The sequence below is a fragment of the Anguilla rostrata genome, chromosome 1, assembly GCF_018555375.3.
Source record: "Anguilla rostrata isolate EN2019 chromosome 1, ASM1855537v3, whole genome shotgun sequence".
NCBI lineage: Eukaryota > Metazoa > Chordata > Actinopteri > Anguilliformes > Anguillidae > Anguilla > Anguilla rostrata.
In genome coordinates, this window is record NC_057933.1 from 63,528,098 (window position 1) to 63,549,209 (window position 21,112).

General features: G+C 44.5%; 1 protein-coding gene across 5 annotated transcripts in view; it reads left to right on the forward strand.

Moving 5' to 3' along the window:
- osbpl3b (oxysterol binding protein-like 3b) overlaps window positions 1–20,236 on the forward strand; it is a 54,401-nt gene extending 34,165 nt beyond the window's left edge. Inside the window, exons 5-23 of one of the 5 annotated variants that reach the window (XM_064348789.1) lie at window positions 884–997; window positions 1,414–1,578; window positions 2,355–2,478; window positions 2,582–2,685; window positions 3,309–3,401; window positions 3,720–3,879; window positions 5,340–5,470; window positions 8,171–8,278; window positions 9,545–9,682; window positions 10,357–10,450; window positions 10,621–10,865; window positions 13,132–13,269; window positions 14,193–14,256; window positions 14,417–14,495; window positions 15,217–15,361; window positions 16,441–16,585; window positions 16,888–17,014; window positions 18,825–18,947; window positions 19,136–20,236. In XM_064348789.1, coding sequence (XP_064204859.1) covers window positions 884–997; window positions 1,414–1,578; window positions 2,355–2,478; window positions 2,582–2,685; window positions 3,309–3,401; window positions 3,720–3,879; window positions 5,340–5,470; window positions 8,171–8,278; window positions 9,545–9,682; window positions 10,357–10,450; window positions 10,621–10,865; window positions 13,132–13,269; window positions 14,193–14,256; window positions 14,417–14,495; window positions 15,217–15,361; window positions 16,441–16,585; window positions 16,888–17,014; window positions 18,825–18,947; window positions 19,136–19,232 — 2,394 coding nt within the window. In that variant the 3' untranslated portion in view covers window positions 19,233–20,236. Of the gene's footprint in view, window positions 1–883; window positions 998–1,376; window positions 1,579–2,354; window positions 2,479–2,581; window positions 2,686–3,308; window positions 3,402–3,719; window positions 3,880–5,339; window positions 5,471–8,170; window positions 8,279–9,544; window positions 9,683–10,356; window positions 10,451–10,620; window positions 10,866–13,131; window positions 13,270–14,192; window positions 14,257–14,416; window positions 14,496–15,216; window positions 15,362–16,440; window positions 16,586–16,887; window positions 17,015–18,824; window positions 18,948–19,135 lie in introns of those variants that run through there. The other 4 variants (XM_064348796.1, XM_064348823.1, XM_064348804.1 and 1 more) reach the window with 4 other exon arrangements.
- Window positions 20,237–21,112: the final 876 nt, after the last annotated feature.

Below are 21,112 nucleotides of genomic sequence, written 5' to 3' on the forward strand. Positions count from 1 at the left end.
AGTGTTTGGCAGGGGTACAGCACCTTCTCAGAAGCGAGGCTCAAAGAACTTATCAGTTCTGTTTACTACTTATACTGAAGCTGTTTGTGATTAATTGCACTGAAGCATGGTTGATAAGCATGCAGGCTTATATATGGATCACCATTCGCTGATTTCCTGTTTTACTTCATTTTCGGCAAAGGCTGCTGTGTGTATGAAACAATCTTTTACCAAAAACAACGGTTTATTTAGTAATTGCTGTGTACAGCGAAGATAATGTACAGGAAGTCATTCTCTTTGATGCGGTTGATATTATTTAATGCTAAGTGTAGTGTGGAACAGTAATACCATATCACCAGACCGATTAGGGGGAAAAGTAACCCGCTGTTGATTGGTGGTCCGTACTTAAACTGGCCCGATTGTGGACTGAAGAGATACAATCAAAGACAGCTTCAGGGCAATTATAATTTCAGAAATAGGTACACTTTATCATTTTAGAGATAGGTACACTTCCTTCCTAATGTATTAGTCACTGGCTGGATTTTGGAAGGTCCTCTGTAATGCACCAGGCCCTCATTAGCAACTCTGGTATCACAGATGGATAAATTGCTAGCAATCCTATAGCCCCCCCTGTACCTCTCTGTCTGTGTCTCTGTGCAGTGAGTCAGGATAGTTTCATCACCAGGTCACATTCAGGCAGGCACGATTCAGAGTCACACAGGGGGCGATTCAGGTACTGCAGTCAGCAGCTCCACCCACTGACGATGACCTTCCCTCAATGGGAGGGCCATTTCAGTCTACTTCTGGGCGGGCTTCTGCGTGAGTGCCCTGCTGATTGGACGGGATGGCGAAAGCACACCCACTGTGCTAACGGCAGCTCGCTCACCTCGCTCCGTCTCTGCAGATGGAGAAGGGAAAGCTGCACGGCTGCATCGACGTGGGGCTCTCCGTCATGGCCATCAAGAAGAAGGCCAAGTGCATCGACCTGGACGCCGAAGAAAACATCTACCATCTAAAGGTACGACGGACGGCCAAGCTCGTCCAGCCCCAGGCCTAGAGGGGGAGTCAGTTCAGTTCAGAGCCAGGCTCAGTTTGAGGATGAGGATGTGAAACTCAGTAGAGCAAGTTGTGGGTTGAGGTGTGCTGGAAACTGTGAAGGAGAAGTGTTACAAGCACCTACACGCCCCTCCCTTCCTGCCACTGCCAGTGTTGTGCTCCTCTCCTAATGTGTGGTGAGCCTTCTGGCGCAAAATGGCTGTCGTGCATCACCCAGGTGGGTGCCACACATTGGTGCTGTGTGAGGTGAATTTCCACTCATCACTGTAAAGCACGTTGAGTGTTGTGAAAAGTGCTATATAAATGCAATGATTCGTTCATTCATTCATTCATTCTCCTAGAGGAGAACCTCCCCCTCACCCCTGACTCGGTGTGCAGATCAATTCTCAGGAGCTGTTTGACGAGTGGGTCTCCAAGCTGCGGCATCACCGACTCTACCGTCAGAACGAGATCGCCATGTATCCCCAGGAGAAGCCCCTCTTCTTCTCTCACTTCCCCCCTGCGGTGTCGCCCAACCTGTCCGAAAGCGCCTCTATGAGGAAGGCAAGTCATTCCTTCCTGCGTCACCCTTCTCAGCCCTCTCAGTTCTGCATATGCAGCATGGCCATAGCAACAGAGCTGGGCCTGAATGCAAATGCATGTACAGTAATGATATACCAGTGTTCATATAATTGTGTGATTCTGCATTAACAGAAACTTAACCCTTTGTTTTACTACGCTGGCGTCCTCGCTCCCTAGTGTTCAAATGTTGCCACTGCAGAGGGCCAACTCAAGTCAATCAGTAAAGTGGTCATTCAGTTAGAAAAAAATTCTGTCTGTTTCTGACTGTATCCTGTGGCCTTAACTCACAGCCAATTAGTCAATAATAAGTCGCAGAGCAATTAAGTGAACCGCTCCATCAACTGTAACAAATTAAAAGCAATTAGTAAAATTAAAAGTGATATGTGATATGAGAGCAGAGGTAAGCACAAATTCAAATTTCAGCAGGCCTCAACAAATCTAATCTGAGGCACAATCAAGTTATGGAATAAAAAGATAGTGGTGGAATATATGTCTCGCAGCCATCAGTTCAATTCACAAAGAACTTCACATATTTTGTCATCAACCAATTACAGTGACCCCAACTATAGTTGTAAACTCCTATTTCTTGATATAGTTCCTAATTTAGCTATCCACCAAGAAGTAATAGTTTGTTTTCCCTGCGGCTAAGGCAGAAAACCCCATTAATAATTAATAATCAGCACTCACCAAAAAATATGTGTAGTTGTTTCTTGCCTGTGACCGTGGGTTTGATCGTGGACTCTTGTTCACTCTGTTAGCGCACCCCCCTGACAAAGCAGTCCTCCATCCACACATCAAGCCCCTTCCCCATGACCTTCAACAACCAGGCCAAGGTCACCGCCTTGCTGCAGTCTTCTGAGGACATGGAGAAGTGCTCCAGAGGTACGCGACCCGGCCGTCCCCCCTTACCTCAGACGTCCCTGTCCCTTTCTCTGTGACGCAGGCGTTAGTGTTTACAGCCCCGCCCCCCCGCCTCTTTCCACAGAGCTCTCAGAGTGTGAATCCTACCTGCTGGATCTCAACCATCTCCTGAGGAGCATGGAGGTCCTACACCGCACCTACTCTGCCCCATCCATCAACGCCCTGCAGGTGTGTGTGTGTGTGTGTGTGTGTGTGTGTGTGTGCCCCCAGGCCATGGAGTCATTTCCATCCATGCCGAATGGGGAAGAAAGCCGGTTCTGTTTCTTTTTTTTTTAAACCAAACACAGAAGTACCTTAATTGTAATATGAAAAGGCACCAACCATCCAGAGCTCAGCTCTATTAAGTGCACCACACTATTTATCAAAGGTGGAAGAACATACTGTCCGGAGACACAAATAGGGCTGATATATTACTTGAGACGGCCGCGGTGGCAGATTGAAGGTGTGGGGACTTCTTTCTTTACACTTCAGTAACCTCTGTGAAAGGATGGCTGAGTTTTGAAGAACGAAGGCTTCACTGGCTGCCTGCATCAGTGGATGAATGCTGTTCCTATCTGTCAGTGCTACGGTATTTTTAGCAGTCTGCCGTTTTGTTAGCTTCAGAAAGATCTTGGCAGAACCTTATTGTTTGTCACTGCAAGTAATCAGTGCTTCTGTGCCATTTTCTGGGCTGTGTACTTTAACCTACAGTATGTACACATCGTTTTCGGAGCACTAACCTGTATACCCATCATCCTCTCTGATTGTCATCCCTACGTTTGGCTCTTTTTCTCTGTCCCTTGTTCCATTAGGCATCCACGTTTGACAGTCCTAAGAAGGAGAAGAGGCCTCCGAGGAAGTGGCGCACCAAGAACTATGGGAAAGACTCCAAAACCACTCTCGAGGTGTGCTGACCTGACCTGCTTCTCTTTGTGAACGGGGCTCCTGTATGTCCTTCCACTCCTTCTCTACTTCTGTCTCCTTTTCCACTTCTTTACATCTTAGTGTCTGTGTATAGATCACTGTTTTAACTATGCGTAATGTTTCATTGTTTATGCGATTGACCTTCACTGTCCATGTGATTGTCCCTTACAGTGTGAGCGATTGTCTCTCAACAACGTTCTCTTTCTCACTGTCAGTGTGATTCATTGATTCCCTCTGTCACTGACACCATAATTCTTTGATTCGTTATTCTCTGCGTGGTTTGCTTCCACCTCCCCAAGGTTCCCAGCTGCATTTCCTCAGGGTCAGTCCGACTTCACGCCTCTAACCCGAATCTGTCCACCGCGGAGCTGGGCAATGACAAGAACGACCCCGAGGTGCCCGACTCTCCTTCCGACGTGTCCAAACTGCAGGAGGACTTCTGTCGGGTTGCAAGCACCTGTGAGTTCTGCGATCCAAAAATATGCCCGTCACAAAAAAAATATTAGCAAATTTCAGAAGCTATTGGACATTTGTTCTTCATCATGCACCCTGTGGTCTGGAATTTTTGTGTCAGTCCTTTCAAACAAAGTTAGCTGGTGTACATCCACCTCGCAGTCCGCCTCGCAGTCCTCTAACGCAACACTAGCTGGTGTATTGCACAGTCAACAGGGGAAGTGGCTGGCAGCATAAGCCTCAGAGGTCATATGCACTAGTATGCCCCATCTCAAATTGATGGGGACCTACAGTACAATTATGACTGGGGAATTGGGGAAGGTTTTTAGGTAAAGTTTATTCTTGATAGTGAAAACTTGGTGATCCTCAGAACTTGCTCAGATGTGATTTTTGCAGTTCATGCTTGCAGCTGAACTAAACGTAGATGATACTAACAAGTCTACCATCTCTTCATTGGAGTGATAGACCTCTGAATACAAATGATTCATTATTTCAATTCACTGCTCCCACTATTCAGTATTCTACTGCCTCATTTGCAAGTCAAGTGCCGTCGTTAGGGTTGTGATTCATTTTAATGAAAGTGCTACGTAGTTCTCTCAAGGGCGTGACAGCTGTTTATTACAGATTTGAGCTGTTGGTAGCTTTCTGTTCTCTTCATTTAAATGATTTCTTAGACTACTCCCCGCAGTGCTGCCAAGTGCAGCATTTTCATTTAACATGGAATTAATAGAGAAGCTGGCAGTATCACTGTGTTTGTGCTCTTCTTTCTTAAATCATCTGTCCAGAGATTTAACATGTAGTTTACGCATAATATTTTATCAGGTTCTGTTGGCTGAATACCAAGTGCTCACATATGCTATATGATGCGATGTGCACACTGTGTCATCTCAAATGTGTGCGTACACATGCGGTCAGTAAAATGTAAACAGGATGAAAGGCAGTCTGTGCATAAATTTAGCCATGCTGCTAAATTTCCTGTAACAGACAGCAGTCAACATTCTGCTATCTGAGCTACAAAAAGTAATGCTTTCCTGAGAGGAAATTGATATAATATCTCTAAAAATGAGAGAACCCTTCCTGTGAATCTGCAGGAAGTCATTTGATGCCTGTAATTTCATTTTAATAGACCACTCAGCAAAGCACTTCTCAGGCCAATACGCTAACAAAACTAATTGTATGAGATTTTGAAAAAGCCTATATAATGACACAGGTCAGATAGCAACCGATTGCAACACAATTACAAGACTAATGATGACAGTAACAGAGTAACAGAATGACACAGATATTACATTGCCAGCTGAAATAGAATGAGTTGAATGTAAGAGATCAGTGGCTGTTAAAGGAGTGCACATACAATGTCTTGAGTAAAACTGAGAAATAATTTTGGCATAGTGCAGGTTTCTTTCATGCAGGTCTGATACTGCACCTTATGGCCATGTAAACAGATTGTTCTCTTTCCCTTACAGTGCATGCCACCCTGATGTCCACCTTCAGCTCCTTGTCCTCAGAGAGGGACAGACTGAAGCAAGTGCTGGACCATGAGACATGTCAGCCCCCATCTGCCCAGATCATGGGGCTGAAGAACGCTTTGACCTCGGTATGCTCTGATTGGTTCATTCCCACTTTGCCACCAACTAAACTGAAGTTCCTGCTTCAAAGCAATGAAAATATGACAAGATGTGTTTGTGTTAGTCTGTGATAGTATTAATGGCCTCCCAAACACTCCATTCCTAGGGGACTTGCAGGTTATGCTGTCAATTAGCAACTGAGTTGCACCTTGAGCTCAGGCTCTTCGATTTGTCTTTGTATCAAATCAAATCAAATCAAATCACAGTTTATATGTATAGCGCTGTTTGTGAAGAATCCAATACAAAGTGCTTCACATAATAAAGATAAAAGTATCCATAAAAATGCTACAGCAACACTAAAAAACAGTAAAAGACAATAAAAATACTAATAAAATAATAAAAACCTTCAATAATAACCATTATTCTAGCAATAAAAAACTTTTGTAATCATAAAAACAAGTAAAATAAAGCATACGTAAAATATGTAAATAAAAGAAATAAAAATAAAAGGCAATGACAGTGAAGTAAAATCATTTTAAAAAATGAAAGTGAAATAAACTATGTGGAAGCCAAACTAAAAGGTGTGTCTTAAGATATCGTTTAAAAACGGCGATAGATTCTGAAGCTCTCAGGTCCTTTGGCAGACTGTTCCAGAGACGAGAACCGCAGACAGTAAAAGCTGCCTCCCCAGAAGTCTTTGCCCTGGCCCGTGGGACAGCTAAGAGGCCAGTGCCAGAGGGAGGGAGCTGAGATGTTGTCCTGAGGGATCTGAAGGGAGAATATTTCAAAAGCATGCCTGAAATGTATTCGGCGCTAGCCCTGTGATTTGAAAACCAATAAAAGAGTCTTAAAATCTATTCTAAAACGAACAGGCGATCAGTGAAGGGACTAAGATGTGATGTGTGCTCTCCTTCTGGTCCAGGTCAGTACGCATGCTGCTGCATTTTGAATGATCTGCAGTTAATCTAGTTAATCTTTTCTTAGGTAGACCAGAAAGGAGAGCATTGCAGTAATCAAGTCTGCTCATGATGAAAGTGTGCATTAATCTCTCAGTGTCTGTCTGGGAGAGAAACAGCTGTACTTTTCCAATATTCCTAAGATGATAAAAGACAATTTTGGTGATATTTCTGATATGGGCATCAAAATTCAGATCTGGATCTAATTGTATCCAAGTAAAGACTGATATAATGTTTAAGAGTGGAGGCAGAATGAAAAGCAGCAGACACTCTGGTCTTCCAGTACAAGAAGTGTCAGGCCTCAAAGCACAGAATTATGGGTTATGGGTTCTGAGCTCCTCGTCCTGCTTTAACAGTCAGGGTCTGTTCTCCCATGAATCCCATTGGATGATGTGGCTACGCTGTGAACGGGTGGAATGTCCTTGTGATGTGAACATCTGAAACAGAGAAGGCATCACTGTTTTCTGGATCTGTTCTGGAGCGCAGTCGTACAATCACAGTAGAAAGGAAGCAGCTGGCCGGGGCTGGGTGCTGCCGGTGGCTTGCATTCGCAGCTTGTCCTCTGTGTCGTGTGAGTCTGTGTGAGAGGCCTGTCACTGCACAGGCCGGAGTCCCTTCATAATTAGGAGCTTTATTCTCCAGCCCCGTCTCTTCCGCGAGTCTTTCCCGTTTGATCCGATGTGACTGGCTCCAGTCCAGAAAACGACTGCCTGGAATATTTAAGCTGAAATATCGAACCTGCATCGAGCAGCACGGGATGAAGATGTGAGCGCAAAGCGGATATGTCCAGCTGGGCTGCCACTTCCCGTCCTGCGGGGGTCCGTCATCAGAGGATGTTTACAGACAGGGTGCCAATGGCTCCCTGCCTCTTCTCTGCAGGCGTCTTCTCATGACCTTCCCATTACACTGCATTCATCGCCACACGCTATTTCCTTATAACAAACGGTGAGGTCAAACAAATATACCGTCTGTCTGCTGCAGGCTGACACTGTGCCTGACTGAACAATAAGCACTCTACACTGGCAGACAGTGAGCAAACAATGCTGGCTGTAACTACTTGCACTCAGCGTGATTTGCAGTGATGGCTTTTGACCGGTCTAGTCTTCTCTCGGCAGCGATGAGTGTCTGAGCTGCTAGTCTACCTTTTGAAGGTCCGGAAAAGTGATTCGCTGGCAGCGTAATGATTGGAAGATATGAGGAAAGAAGAGAGCGGTGGATAGCCCAGAGCAAAAATTAAATCGTTTTTAATTTCATTTTTGCTCCATTTCCTCTTTAACAGTCTCGTTTCAATAACTGCCAGGAGGTTTTTGATTTCTGATTCTTCCTTCCTGTTAGGATTGTTGATTTTTTGTTGTGGGTAGCATTTGTGGGTAGTAGAATGTGTTCACATTTTGCATGAAGTATGAAAAGACATTTTTGTGTAGGATTATTGTGATCTGTAAAGACTTACATGAAGGTGAAACTAGGTGGGGTGTATTTTACACAACTCCACCTGGATTGTAGCTACATCTAACATCTACTCTGGATGTTTATGTTTCCTTTTCAACTCGTGAAAGATCCTGTCTGTTCATCATTTTTCTTAATACTTAATGACTTGACTTAATTCAATGCTTATTCGAAGGGAATTTGAAAATAGTATGACATATTGAAATAATGTTACATTTGAGCTTTTGAGACATGAAGAGAAACACGCCCCCTAGTGGAGTGGGCTTGTAAGTGTGATGATTCTGTCTGATGCAACGGTTTTGTGCTGAACGCTCATTACTCTTGCAGGCCATAGCCCAAAACTCAGAACTGAGGGAGCGACTTTCCAAGATTCATGCTGAGTCGTGCATCGTAGAGCCCTCTGTTGTTTTTAATCTCAGCACGTCCCCCCTGCAGGTTGGTGTGGGAATTGCATGCTTGCATTCCCCTTCATTGTCAGTGGTGGTCCTGTGAACCCACCCCACCGCCACCCCTGTGATGCCACCCCCATTAAAATAGAGAAGAGGCTCCCCTTACCCCTAGTCAGCTCCTTGCTTGATTTAGTGCCTGCATTCTTCACCTTTTGAATAAGTGCACTTTTCTCATCTTGATTTGATTGCCTCTGCTCTGCATGAAGATGTCTTCATTTTTCAGGGTACACGATTGAGAAATGAAGATAGTGTGTCCTTATATAGCCAGTTGCCTGAGTTGACCTATTGCTTGTATTTTGAATTCTCGAGATGTTGTGAGTGTACATTTGACTATGGTACTGCACCTTAACTGCTACGGTTACGGTCTTACTATATAAATGAGTAACCGAATGTGTCAGTTATGAACAAGTTTTGCTATTTGGCCTGTATAAGGATGGATGCCAGTAAGCGTTTCATAGTTACAGACAGGCTTAATTGTGCTGCATCTTCACAATTCCATAGTGAAAGGTCATCAAACCCTTCCACAGACTCAGCAGTTTTCTTAATGGATGTTGTTTGAGATCGCTGTCTACAGTGCCATTTCCTATAATGCTTTGATAAATAATAATTTATATATTTATAAACCGTATAATGTTCTTTCCAAGCTTAGACCATATCGCTGTGGCTGTTCATTAATATTTATGGCCTGACAAGAGATCATTGATGGATACTGTAATTGTGGACTGCTAATAGTCATGTCCGTTGCCTGAGTGGCCAGTGAACAAATATCCTTCTGTTATCACTGCTGTGGCTGTGTGTACATAACCCCTACTGTTTACCTTCCCACCTAGATTGTTTCACTGTTCAAGCCCTTAGTGACTGAGAATATTTGCCTGCGCCTACCTGTTTTAAATTGTGATTTTAAGGTGGTACCCATTTGTCAGCTTGTGTTTGGCCAATTTTTGAGGGGAAAATGTTGCGTGCCATTTGTGAATGTGTGGATTCATCTGAGGTGGGATCAGCACATCTTGTGGTTTTATGGTCCGCATTCTCTTCCTGCATTCACCCTTTTCATGAAATCATTTCAATTTGGTTTGTGCACTTTGTGTTATAAAAGGTCCCCTTTTCCCTGAGCAGTTTGCTAACAATACCTTACAATACTTATTATTTGAATGTCTTGCATTAGTATTATTGTTATTATTGTATTCATGTCTTGTTGATATCTTGTTGATGTAAAATTTGGGTGTTGACATGATTTTGTGCTTCCGATTAGAAGCAAGACTCCACAGATGGGTCCCGCCCCCTTGTCCATCAGGCATCCAATGAGAGCAGAACTTCCATCACAGAGTCGTTGTCGGAGTTCTTTGATGCACAGGAAGTCCTGCTGTCAGCTAGTTCCTCTGAGAACGAGGTGAGATGCTGAAATGATATCCTCATCTCACCCCGCAGATTAGCATCTAGCTCTCCCTGGTCTTCTGGTTCTTTTTGTGGTTTCGCCTTATTCAAGTCCTGTAATAAAACATTAAGACAGACTTATGACTTTATTCTTGACACAGCATCCCGTGTATATGGCAAATCATTACAGGATTGGCAAGAGGCTGTTGGCATCAGAACACAGAATTCCCTCAAGTGATACAATCAGGAAGCATTTGTTCACATCTTTTCTCCCAGTGAAAACATTCCAGCTGCCTCTCCTCCTCTCCACAACAAATTGTCCTAACCAGTTCCAGCAGAAGAAATGTGAAAATTGTGCTAATTACCACCTAAAAATACTCTCATAAGCTGAGGTGTAAATTTGGCAGCAGTCTGTACAAAGACCCATAGGACTGCCATGGTGTGTCCTGCACACACACACACACACACACACACACACACACACACACACAAGCACACACATACACACACACACACACACACACACGCACGCACACACACACACACACCCTCAGACTCCCCCGGGTACTTGTAGGGAGGTGAAGGAGGTTGATCAGCATGTGGGTTCTCCTGGTTAGGGAGTGGGCAGTGTTGAACAGTGTGTTCTACCTGCCAGGAAGCTCCACACCTGTAATTACCCATGTGTTCCAGGTCTCTGACGATGACTCATACATCAGTGACATCAGTGACAGCGTCTCTGTGGACACCTACACCAATGAAGTGGAGAGTGAAAGAGCCGTCTCAGGTGTGGTGTACAGTCCTAGGGCAGTAGACCGAATTACCCGGTCTCATGACTTATTTTCCACTCTTTTAAATGTTGAATGCATTTAATATGTATCCCTGTATGTCTGTGTCCATTTTTCCAAATGTGATGTGGTCCGTAAAGTTCCCCTTGTGTCGCGCTTTGCTTCCCAGAGTATGTGGAGAATGGCGCCCTCCAGAGGAGACGCAGGTCCTGCCTGCCTGCCCCCAGCCCCAACACCAGCAGCATCAGCCTGTGGAACATCCTGAAGAACAACATTGGGAAGGACCTGTCCAAGGTGGCCATGCCCGTGCAGCTGAACGAGCCGCTCAACACCCTGCAGAGGCTGTGTGAGGAGCTGGAGTACAGCGAGCTGCTGGACCGGGCCGCCAGCACACAGGACCCCTTCCTCAGGATGGTGAGGGGTTTAACCGCGATTTAACACACACAAACACACACACGCACGCACACTAACACACACACGCACGCACACAAACACACGCACACACACACGCACGCACACAGACACACAGGACCCCTTCCTCAGGATGGTGAGGGGTTTAACCGCGATTTAACACACACAAACACACACACGGACACACAGGACCCCTTCCTCAGGATGGTGAGGGGTTTAACCGCTCAAACACACGCATGCACGCACGCACACACACACACACACACGGACACAGACACACACAGACACACAGGACCCCTTCCTCAGGATGGTGAGGGGTTTAACCGCTCAAACACACACAAACACACACACACACACACACACACACGCACGCACACAGACACACAGGACCCCTTCCTCAGGATGGTGAGGGGTTTAACCGCTCAAACACACACAAACACACACACGCACGCACACAGACACACAGGACCCCTTCCAGAGGATGGTGATGGATTTAACTGCTCAAATGCATACACACTCACACACACACACACCCACACACACACACACACACACGCGCGCACAGACGCACACACTCACAGACACACACGTACACACTCACACACAAATGCACACATGCACGCACACACACAGACACAGAGTGATTTAACTGCATGAGCGCTCACTGTTTTCACTATTGTGTATAATGTACTGTATACTAAAGCCACTATGCTAGTTATTGGCTTCTTTCTTGAAAAACAGTCTTGTTTGTATGTACACAAGAGCAGTAAATTGATGGAATGTGCGTTTAGGTGAGGAAGGCGTTTGACCTGTGGCTTGAGCCACAGTGAGACGCCGATGTGCAGTAAACTCAGTCTGAAACGAATGAAATGAGCCTTCTCCTGTGTCACACCACATCAGTACGAAGGCAGCACCACTCGCCAGACAGCACGCTGGTCTCCGCCCATACAGATGTTTTTAGTCACAGGATGTGGGCCACCTCTCCTTCAAAGTCACGCAGCAGACACCATGCGAAGCTTGTTAACTGTGCGCACTCACATTATTATTATCTTTAATTATGATTATTAGCTTTATTATTACAGATTGCTTTTAATACAGCTCTCATACACCTTTAATACACCTTTCATAATCTCATAAATGCTTACAATGAAGTGGGAATACTTACCTCAGCCACCACCTACTGTACAGTATGCGTAGCAGCCACCTGGAAGAGGCATGCCAACCATTCTTTGCCAGAATGCCCTCTGCACATCAGCTGACCTGGAGAGGGGGAGACTAATTTAGCCAGATCATCTGGGGGATGTTTATATGGCCATATTGAGAGATCCAGATTGGGAACCTCCTGCTCTTCATGCTACGGGGTTACCAAGAGCGCAGCGAGTCAGGACCTCAGTTCGATATCTCAGCCCAAAAGACACTATTTCATACAATACAGAATCCCTCCTTACTGCACTGGAACATTGCAGTGTTTTTAGCTGGATCCAGAGGGAAGACTGCCCCCTACTGGCACACCAATCTGCCTTGTAGCAGAAACTTATTTTTCTCCCATCCAAGTACTGAGCAAGTCCAGGCCTGCGTAGTGTTATCCATCAGACAGGAGGAGGGCCAGGTGGTATGGGTGCTGATAGGGGCATACTGCCCTGCCTAAAGAGGACGGGCACTCTCTTACCCATTACTCCACAGCCGACGGATCTAATGCTTAACGGTTAAAACATACAAGAGAGTAAAAGCTGTGTGACAGGAAAGAAAGGAATGTCCACTTCAGTTTCCTCCATATAATCTGATTAGAGCCACTCCGGCTGGGTCGCCTGCCATTGTTTGGACTGAGAAAGAGAGACGTGGAAACACAGCGCTGACTCCAGACAAACTTCAGACACTGGTGTCTCCTTTCTACTGTGTCTATCCCAGTTCATCTAAGTGGCTCCATCAGATAAAGAGGCTTTCAGTGTTTAGACCTCCTGTTTTAATGCATGAGGCAAGAAGGCGTAGGGCTCTTAAAATGGGTCTTGTTTAACTGAAAAAATAACACCCAGAGAAGTGTTTGAATTGTTGTATGTAAGTGTAAGTCGAATTTTTGGGTGTTTAAAATATGCCTTTTTGAGGCTATTAACTTGATGGATTTCCTTATTAAACAGTTTTTTAAATCTGCTTCTCCAGCTCGATGTACTAAATGTTTTTATTAAAAATGAGTATGACTTTTCAGAGACCAGCCAAAGTGGTATTTATATGAAAGGCTGTATTTATGGTTGTGATTTCGATGTGTCTGCAGGTGTACATCGCCACGTTCGCAGTGTCTGGGTACACGTCCAGTTACTACCGAGCTGGGGGGAAGCCCTTCAACCCGGTCCTCGGGGAGACGTACGAGTGTGACCGCACGGACAAGGGCTTTCGCTTCATCGCAGAACAGGTGCGGATCAGGTCACGCCTCGCCTCATCCCTCGCTGTTTTGGGTAGCCCTCGCCGCAGTGCTCTCCATAAACTCAGAAAGAGCCGGTTAGCTGCGCGCGGCCTGCTCCACTCGCTGCGCTGTACGGTCAGCGTCCGTGGACTACACCTGCTCAGCTGAAGCAGAAGGGGTTTAGCCTCCCAATCGACTCTTATGTGATGGGGTGGAGTGAAATGGCAAACTGGAACCCCCACTGCCCTGATGACACTATAGCCGATCAGCTCTAGCCCAGTCAGGAATCAGCTGTGGACCGGCGCAGGTCACCGTAAAAAACATGCGTTCTCTGGAGTAACATTTTAAGAGCTGGAACAGAGAGGGCTTGATTCAGATGACGGGCTGTTCGAAAGGCGCACAGCCTCCGGATTTATTTGATAGTGAAAAGGGCTCCTGACATTTGTCAGGCACTTCAGCTACAAAGCCGGCTGATAAAGCAGGTCCACGCGCGGCGTCCTTGATATCTCAGCTCTGCCTCGGCTTTCAGAGCTGTTTGCCGTGTGACGAAAGTGCAGGGGCGTTACATAAAGGCGTAATCAGTGCATGCTTTCACTCGGGCCTGTTACTCTGCTGATGAGTGTCCTTCAGTTGTCCTTCAGAATGTCCTCTGCAGCAGGCACACTGACTACCTTTGTGATAAATTCTCATTTGGTTATTATATGAAAGGGGTATGCTTTTATGTGTATTGCAAATGGTAATTCATTTTTTTAGTTTTTTTATATACCTTATTTTGAATGAATATTGAATGAGTGCATGAATATTGTAGATGTCTATGGTAAACAATCCTTGTTTGATTTTTTGAACGTGTAAATATTGTAGATGTACTTGTACTGTTGCATGTACTGTTGTAGATCTGAAAGCAGGCTTTGCTTTTGTCTCACTGGTCTCAGGTCAGCCATCACCCCCCCATATCAGCATGTCACGCAGAGTCCAGAAATTTCATCTTCAGGCAAGGTAAGATTCGGTAATCCTGTTTCTCACCCTGAACCGTCTGTGAATACAGCTGTCCGTGACATCACTGTGACATCACTGTAGCTGTGGTGGTGGGTCACACAGCGTCCCGAGCAGGACCTTCACTGTGTGTGTGTTCTCACAGTGCTATCGCTCATTTCAGACATGCGCTGGAAGAACAAGTTCTGGGGGAAGTCGATGGAGATCGTCCCTGTTGGCACAACCCACGTGCATTTGCCAGGGTGAGTCTTTCTGTCCTTGTCTGTCTGTCTGTCTGTCTGTCCGGGTGTTTTCACCCATGTGAAACAGTTCTCTCTGTCACGTGCACCTCCCATGTTGGAGCCAGTGGACACGTTGACTGGAGAGTGGTTTGAAGAAGTGGCCTATTGCAGTATCAGGCCCTGATGAGTCAGAAGTCTCCCACAAGCAGGCTGGTGTTCGTGTAAATGTGTTGCTCTGGGCTGCATATTGCTAAAGGTCAGGATGTACAGTATACGTGTTTCTGGTAGCTGGTGTACAGCCCCGTTCCCTACGTCTAACCAGGATTATATTAATATTTCAAGGATGCTTTTAACAGCATTCTATTACTCCCAGGTCAGAAAGCAAGCAGGTCTTGTATGTGTACTGTGTTCTTGAAAGGACTGTGGGTCTCACCGTAATGGTGGACGATTCTTACTCGCATTTCCTCTTCCTCACCCTGGCTCGAACTCACCTGTTTTCTCCTTCACGCCACACTCTTCCTCACATGCACATGCACACATAAACCACACATAAGCCACACCTTGGACTGAAAATTATTCTCTCTGTTCATCACACAGAGATGGCTCTTTACCATACAGTTTGACTACCTCTCACCTTCTGGACTTTGACTCACTCTGCCTGTCTTTCCCTGACCCAGGTGAAGTCTGAATGTGGCTGTGACTCACCTCAGCTCTCACCCTCACTCTGACTCTCCCTGCCTAGGTTTGGGGACCACTACGAGTGGAACAAGGTCACCTCCTGCATCCACAACATCCTGAGCGGACAGCGCTGGATCGAGCACTACGGCGAGATCTCCATCAAGAACAGCAGCAGTGACGTCTGCCAGTGCAAGGTCACCTTTGTCAAGGTGAGTGCAGTCCACACCCGTCTATGTACTCTACAGGGTGGTACATAATTGGCGTCAGTATTTCCCAGATAAAGGGATTCTGCCTGCAGGATTGTCCATTTCATAACGCAAGAGCATTGAGGACTTCTGGGAAGCTGCAGTTCACCTGCAACAGCTGCACTTGTGTACTCCTCTAATGTAATGACTGAATGTAATGAGGCAGATTACAGAGTGGAAGGAAACGTGGTTGAAACTTGTCAAAATGACCCTCACAAGAGAGCATGTGACTGTCTACACTCTCACAAATTGCCAGATGACCTCAAAGGCACAAATAGGCTTAGGAAGTCCAAACTCCGCTAAAACAGGGGTGTAATGGTTTTATAGAATGGTACGGAATACAGTTTGTTTTCATGCTCTGCTGTATTCTGTGTCTGGTGCTTAAACACTTCCTGGGAGTTGTTTGATTCCAGGTGAAGAGGTGCAGAAGGTAATTGTCATGGACTTCTGTTTGTGGATTTCTTCATCTTTATTCACCAAGGTCATGTTAGTGATTTAGTACCTCAATAGTGCCATCTGCTGGACAAAGTTATTTTTGAGACACTGAAGCTTCAGGAAGACGTGTAATGCAATGACATATGCAAGGCATGAGTCACTCCACAGGAAATCAACACTGCCTCTGAGAAGGTCATCTCCTGTTTTGATGCATATGCTGATTATTGAATTATTCAAGGAAAAGCAACAAACATGGAATGCTAATTATATATTGTCATAGGAATATAACAAGCTCATATTTCAGAGCTCCTCTAGTTTATAAACAATTTAGCGTTGGTACCTTACTGAAGAATGTGCTCAGTGAACTGAACCTTCTCTGTTCAGGTTCTAATCCCAGCTCTTTAACCATTTTACAACACTGCTACCATGTCACAGAAATACAGAAGCGTCACATTCTGTCATTTACAATGATTTAAGGATATTATTGAATGTGCAACAAAAATAAACCCCTTCATATTATCAGAAGCTTACAAAAATGGAGAGGTATTATGAGTATCACAGTGACTTTCTGCATGAGGTTTACTGTGTGTGCTGTTTATGTGCTGCAGTGTAAGTACTGGAACTCAAGTGTAAATGAAGTGGAAGGCGTGATCACTGATCAGAAGGGGAAGGTCGTTCACAAGCTGTTTGGGAAGTGGCATGAGGGAGTGTACTGTGGGGACCCGCCCTCTGCTACATGCATCTGGAGAGGAAGTGAGTGGCTATTGGTGACGTCAGTCAACTCTGCACGACACACACCCACCCAGTGTTCTGTCAGGGGTGCATTGCTTTCTGTAATCATCAATTACATATTATTATATGATTCTGAATTATTGCCATATATTCTGTAGTCTGCATGATTTTGTGTTGCATTTGCTTAAAAATTTGTTAGCAGATTTTCTAGAATTTAAGTGTTGTAGCACGTATGTATGCGTGTATGCCTGCATGTATGCATACATATAATATTGTGTACATACATACAGTAAATCCATGAATCCATGTCCCTATGCGTTCAGATTCAATGCCTGCTGATTATGAACAGTACTATGGTTTCACGAAGTTTGCCATTGAGCTGAATGAGCTGGACCCAGCAGAGAAGCCGCTACTGCCCCCTACTGACACCCGACTGAGAATGGACCAGAGGTGAGGGCAGGTGTACACATGCCCATGTGTTTGCACTCTACAATTAACTAGAGTGCATTTACCACACTGTGAGAGCATTATACACTAAACACACAACAGAGAAATCCATGAGTACACACCCTTAAAGGAGTAACATGGTGGTTGAACATGACACTTCCCAGTTGTCTTTAGGCAACAACAAAACAAATGTGCATAATTTTTTTATTATTCAGTCATTTCAATGTACTTTAAAACGTATTTTTCTAAGCCTAAATTTCCCACTATAAAAGTTCACCCGAACCGTCTGGGCGTGGTAATGAGAACTGTCAGTTAGCTATGATTGACAGACCGTGCCCCATTACCATAGCTACCCCCATGATAAGCGCTCTTTTTGGGAGACTTTTCACAAGCGAGCTAGCTTAGTAGTATATCAAGTATCGATAGATAGCTAAGGTAAGGACGTTGACTTATATCCAATTATAATTTTTGCTATCTAGCTAGCCAAGTTAAGATAAAAGCACAACTATAACGTCCTCATAAAAGCAAACTAGCTAGCTAAATGAATATAAACAGAAATAATCTAATAGTCCTTAAAAGGCACTCTAATTTAAGTGAACCTAACGTTAGTCAAATATTTGCATTGTCTTGCCTGTAAGCCAGCGGCGCAAACTATGGGCCTGAGTTATCCATGGGTTTACGGGGCGTGGAAAGGGGAGTGGTTACTGTGTTCGTGACGCACCAAGTTGACAACTTTTTCAACCGGTTGAAAATAGGACGATAAATTTAAAACGCATATTTCTCCAAAAATACAGAACGGACATATTTAATACTTTGCTCATTGTGTTTCTTCAGTGCCTCTTGTGCAAATAGCACATAAAACTGAGAAAGTGAAAGTGAAAATCACCATGGTACTCCTTTAACAACATTACAGTTAACACAGCCAAACACAACATTTCTGTCAAACACCCTAACAGATATTTAAAACTGGCTTAAACTGCCTTAAAACTGGCACACACACACACACAAACACACATACACACACACACACACACTCAACTATATGGCATAGGGTTCAGTAACTAGCTCAGTGTCCTGGGGGGATTGCTTGTGGTCTGTGGACTGTGAGTGTTCGTGTTTGTTTTGATGTTAAATAGGTGGGACATGGTGTTATTGTGTACAGCTCCACTTTCACTGACGTGGTTTTCCAGATCATGTTACATGGCACAGACAGATAAGAGCCTCTTCTCCCTTCCTCCTTACCCAGTGAATCATTACATATCAGTGTTATAAACACATCACATAACCTCAAGGACCAAACTCCTGATCTCATAATACATATCCATTTTAAAACAAATCATCTAAGTTTGGTGTCTGTCCAGTCCCTTTCTTATATATATGTAAACTACAACCTGAGGCTCAGCCATTGTTATTCACACACACACACACACACACACACATCAACAGCTCACAGACTGTAACATCTCTAAACAAAGAACAGTGTGCATTGTCTCCACCCAGTAGGCTTTTTGTCTGCAACAACAATATAATCACTGGAGAAATAACACACTAGGGACAATCACATGCTCTGAAAGTGTCAGGGCTATTTTAACGGACCCTCTGGTCTTGAGCCCAGTTTCCCAGCCATTACATCACGCCAGTCCAAATATGTTTAATGATTAACTTTGATGAGTCAAGCGCAAAGCCGGAGAGCCGGTGAGATCAGACTACGCCTTCCCTCTCTAGGGGATGACATCAGTGAGAAGATAGATGTAATTTGAGGATGGACTCATCCCAGCACGCTGCATATCTCCCTCTCTCTCCCCTGTCTCAGATTGCTGGAGGAGGGTAATGTGGAGTCGGCAGAGGTGCAGAAGCAGAGGATCGAGCAACTCCAGAGAGAAAGGAGGAGAGTCCTGGAGGAGAACAACATGACACACCAACCGCGATTCTTCAAGTATGAAACCACCACCTCCAGAGACAAACATGCAGTGCATCTCCACCCACTTTGTGGAAGTCATTACATTGGCTGCAGTGGTCTATGAGCACAATGATTTTGTGTGATCCCAGAAATTACCTTTTTACATTCATTAGTTTTGAGTCTGGTTGTGGGTCTAATCCAGTGTGCATTTCCTTTCTGTACAGGAAGTCAAAGGACGACACGTGGGTGAGCAACAACACATACTGGGACTTGAGAAAGGACCCGGGCTTCACCAACTTGGACTGCGCTGTGCTGTGGTGACCCGGTGAGGCAGAGCCCAGTCTGTGGCCCACCTGCTTCCAACGGGGCGGAGCCTGGTTCTGAGAACCGCTGCCCCGCCCTCCGACGGACTCGTCCGCTCGCTCCATGCACCCCGTGCAGCTTGATTGCCCCCTTGCTCTCAATAGCAGTCTGTTTTTCCTGCAGCTCATCATGTTCAAGGCCTTAATGCAAAGTGCTTATGGGAATTGTGTAGCATTTGTATGCAAACATGTCCTGAATGTTAAGAAAATATGCAAGCTGGGCTCTGCCTGACATCACTACTTTCACTGTGCACTGAACGTAGCACACAGAGAAGTGGACTGACGCATCGCATCGGTACAGAGGGAGGCTTCTCCTCCTTAAACTGCTGGTCCACACTAAAACCTGGTTGTCTTCATATGTTAAACTGCACATTGTATGATACTGTCTTATTGCCTAATATTTTCTACCTCCCATGTGAAATGGCATAGAAATGATGCTGACACTGAATTGCGTATGTATGACATTGCAATGAATCAGCGCCTGTTCGATGCCTTACCAGTTACATATAGGACACCATGTTTTAATCCAACCTGGTTAAAACCGTATATTGCTTTTATTAAAAAACTATGTACTATATTCAAATTTGTATGAGTAACATGGAGCACGAGTGATATCTTTGAAAATTCTTAACGAAAATTCATGTCTTGCAGAATTTAGAAGTCCAAGATCTTTGTTGACTTTTCTGCAAACATCAAAATTGGACTTGGATTGTTTTTTTATACTCCGAATGTATGTATGTCAAATGTATGTGTGCCGTACATATTTGGCCTATGTTCTATGTATCATGCTATCTGAATAATAACGGCCATGCTCTTTCAATGACTGGCGTTCAATATAGATACCATAAATTACATAAATAATATAAAGACCCAAGGGTTGTTACGGCAGTGATTCCTTTTTACTGCGGTGTGGCAAATGTGTTGTCCACACCCTGTCGTTATCAAATAAACTTATGACATTGACTGTTGAGTATCCCTGGAAATTATGTCTGTCATATTACATATACTGTACATGTACAAAAATTCAGCATTAAAACAACAAACACCAGTTGCTCTACATTTAATTATTTCAATAATGTGCATAAGAACACATTATATAGCTATATTAATACTGGTGATGTGCTTTTGCTCATGAGTATAAGATTCTGCAATGGCAAAATGTCCTGCAATTTTTTAGCTATAAACTTTGTTCCTGAATCAATACATACTTATTGACTGACATACTATGGTCTGTGGAGTGGAGTGGTAGCAAGACTAAATCTCTTCAGGAACTACACTTCGGGAGTCTATTTAGTAGAGTAGATTGTGTACTCATTACAGTTGTCTCCGCACTTACATATTACTGGATGTACAGCATACAGTTTGCATGAGGGAGTGAGGGAGAGAGAGAGAGATACTGTTCAATGCCAGTGTAATATTGTCCTTTAACAAGTTCCTACATGCCTACTGTGCCTAGGTTGCAGATTCTGATAAAATGTATATTAGTATTCTTTATGAAGTCTGTAGTGAAATTTTGATGATGAAAGTATAGAAAGAACAATCCTTTTTGCTACTGGACATTGTTTTGTACTTGGCCCGTAAGGGAGAGTGCCCCTAACTGGTCCACCACCCCTCATTATTGTTTTTACCAGGACCCTTCCATTTGGAGGTTTCCAAAGTAATCATTTTCTAATCTACTACCCTCTATCCTACTCCATTCACCTTTTTTTTTAGAGAATGCTATAGATTGGAATGGCAGCTAGCTGAACTGTGAGTGCATTAAGTGTAACATTAATCATTATAGGTTCTTATGTAAATGGGCATCAGGTTGTATATATGGTCAGATTCAGAATTATTGGC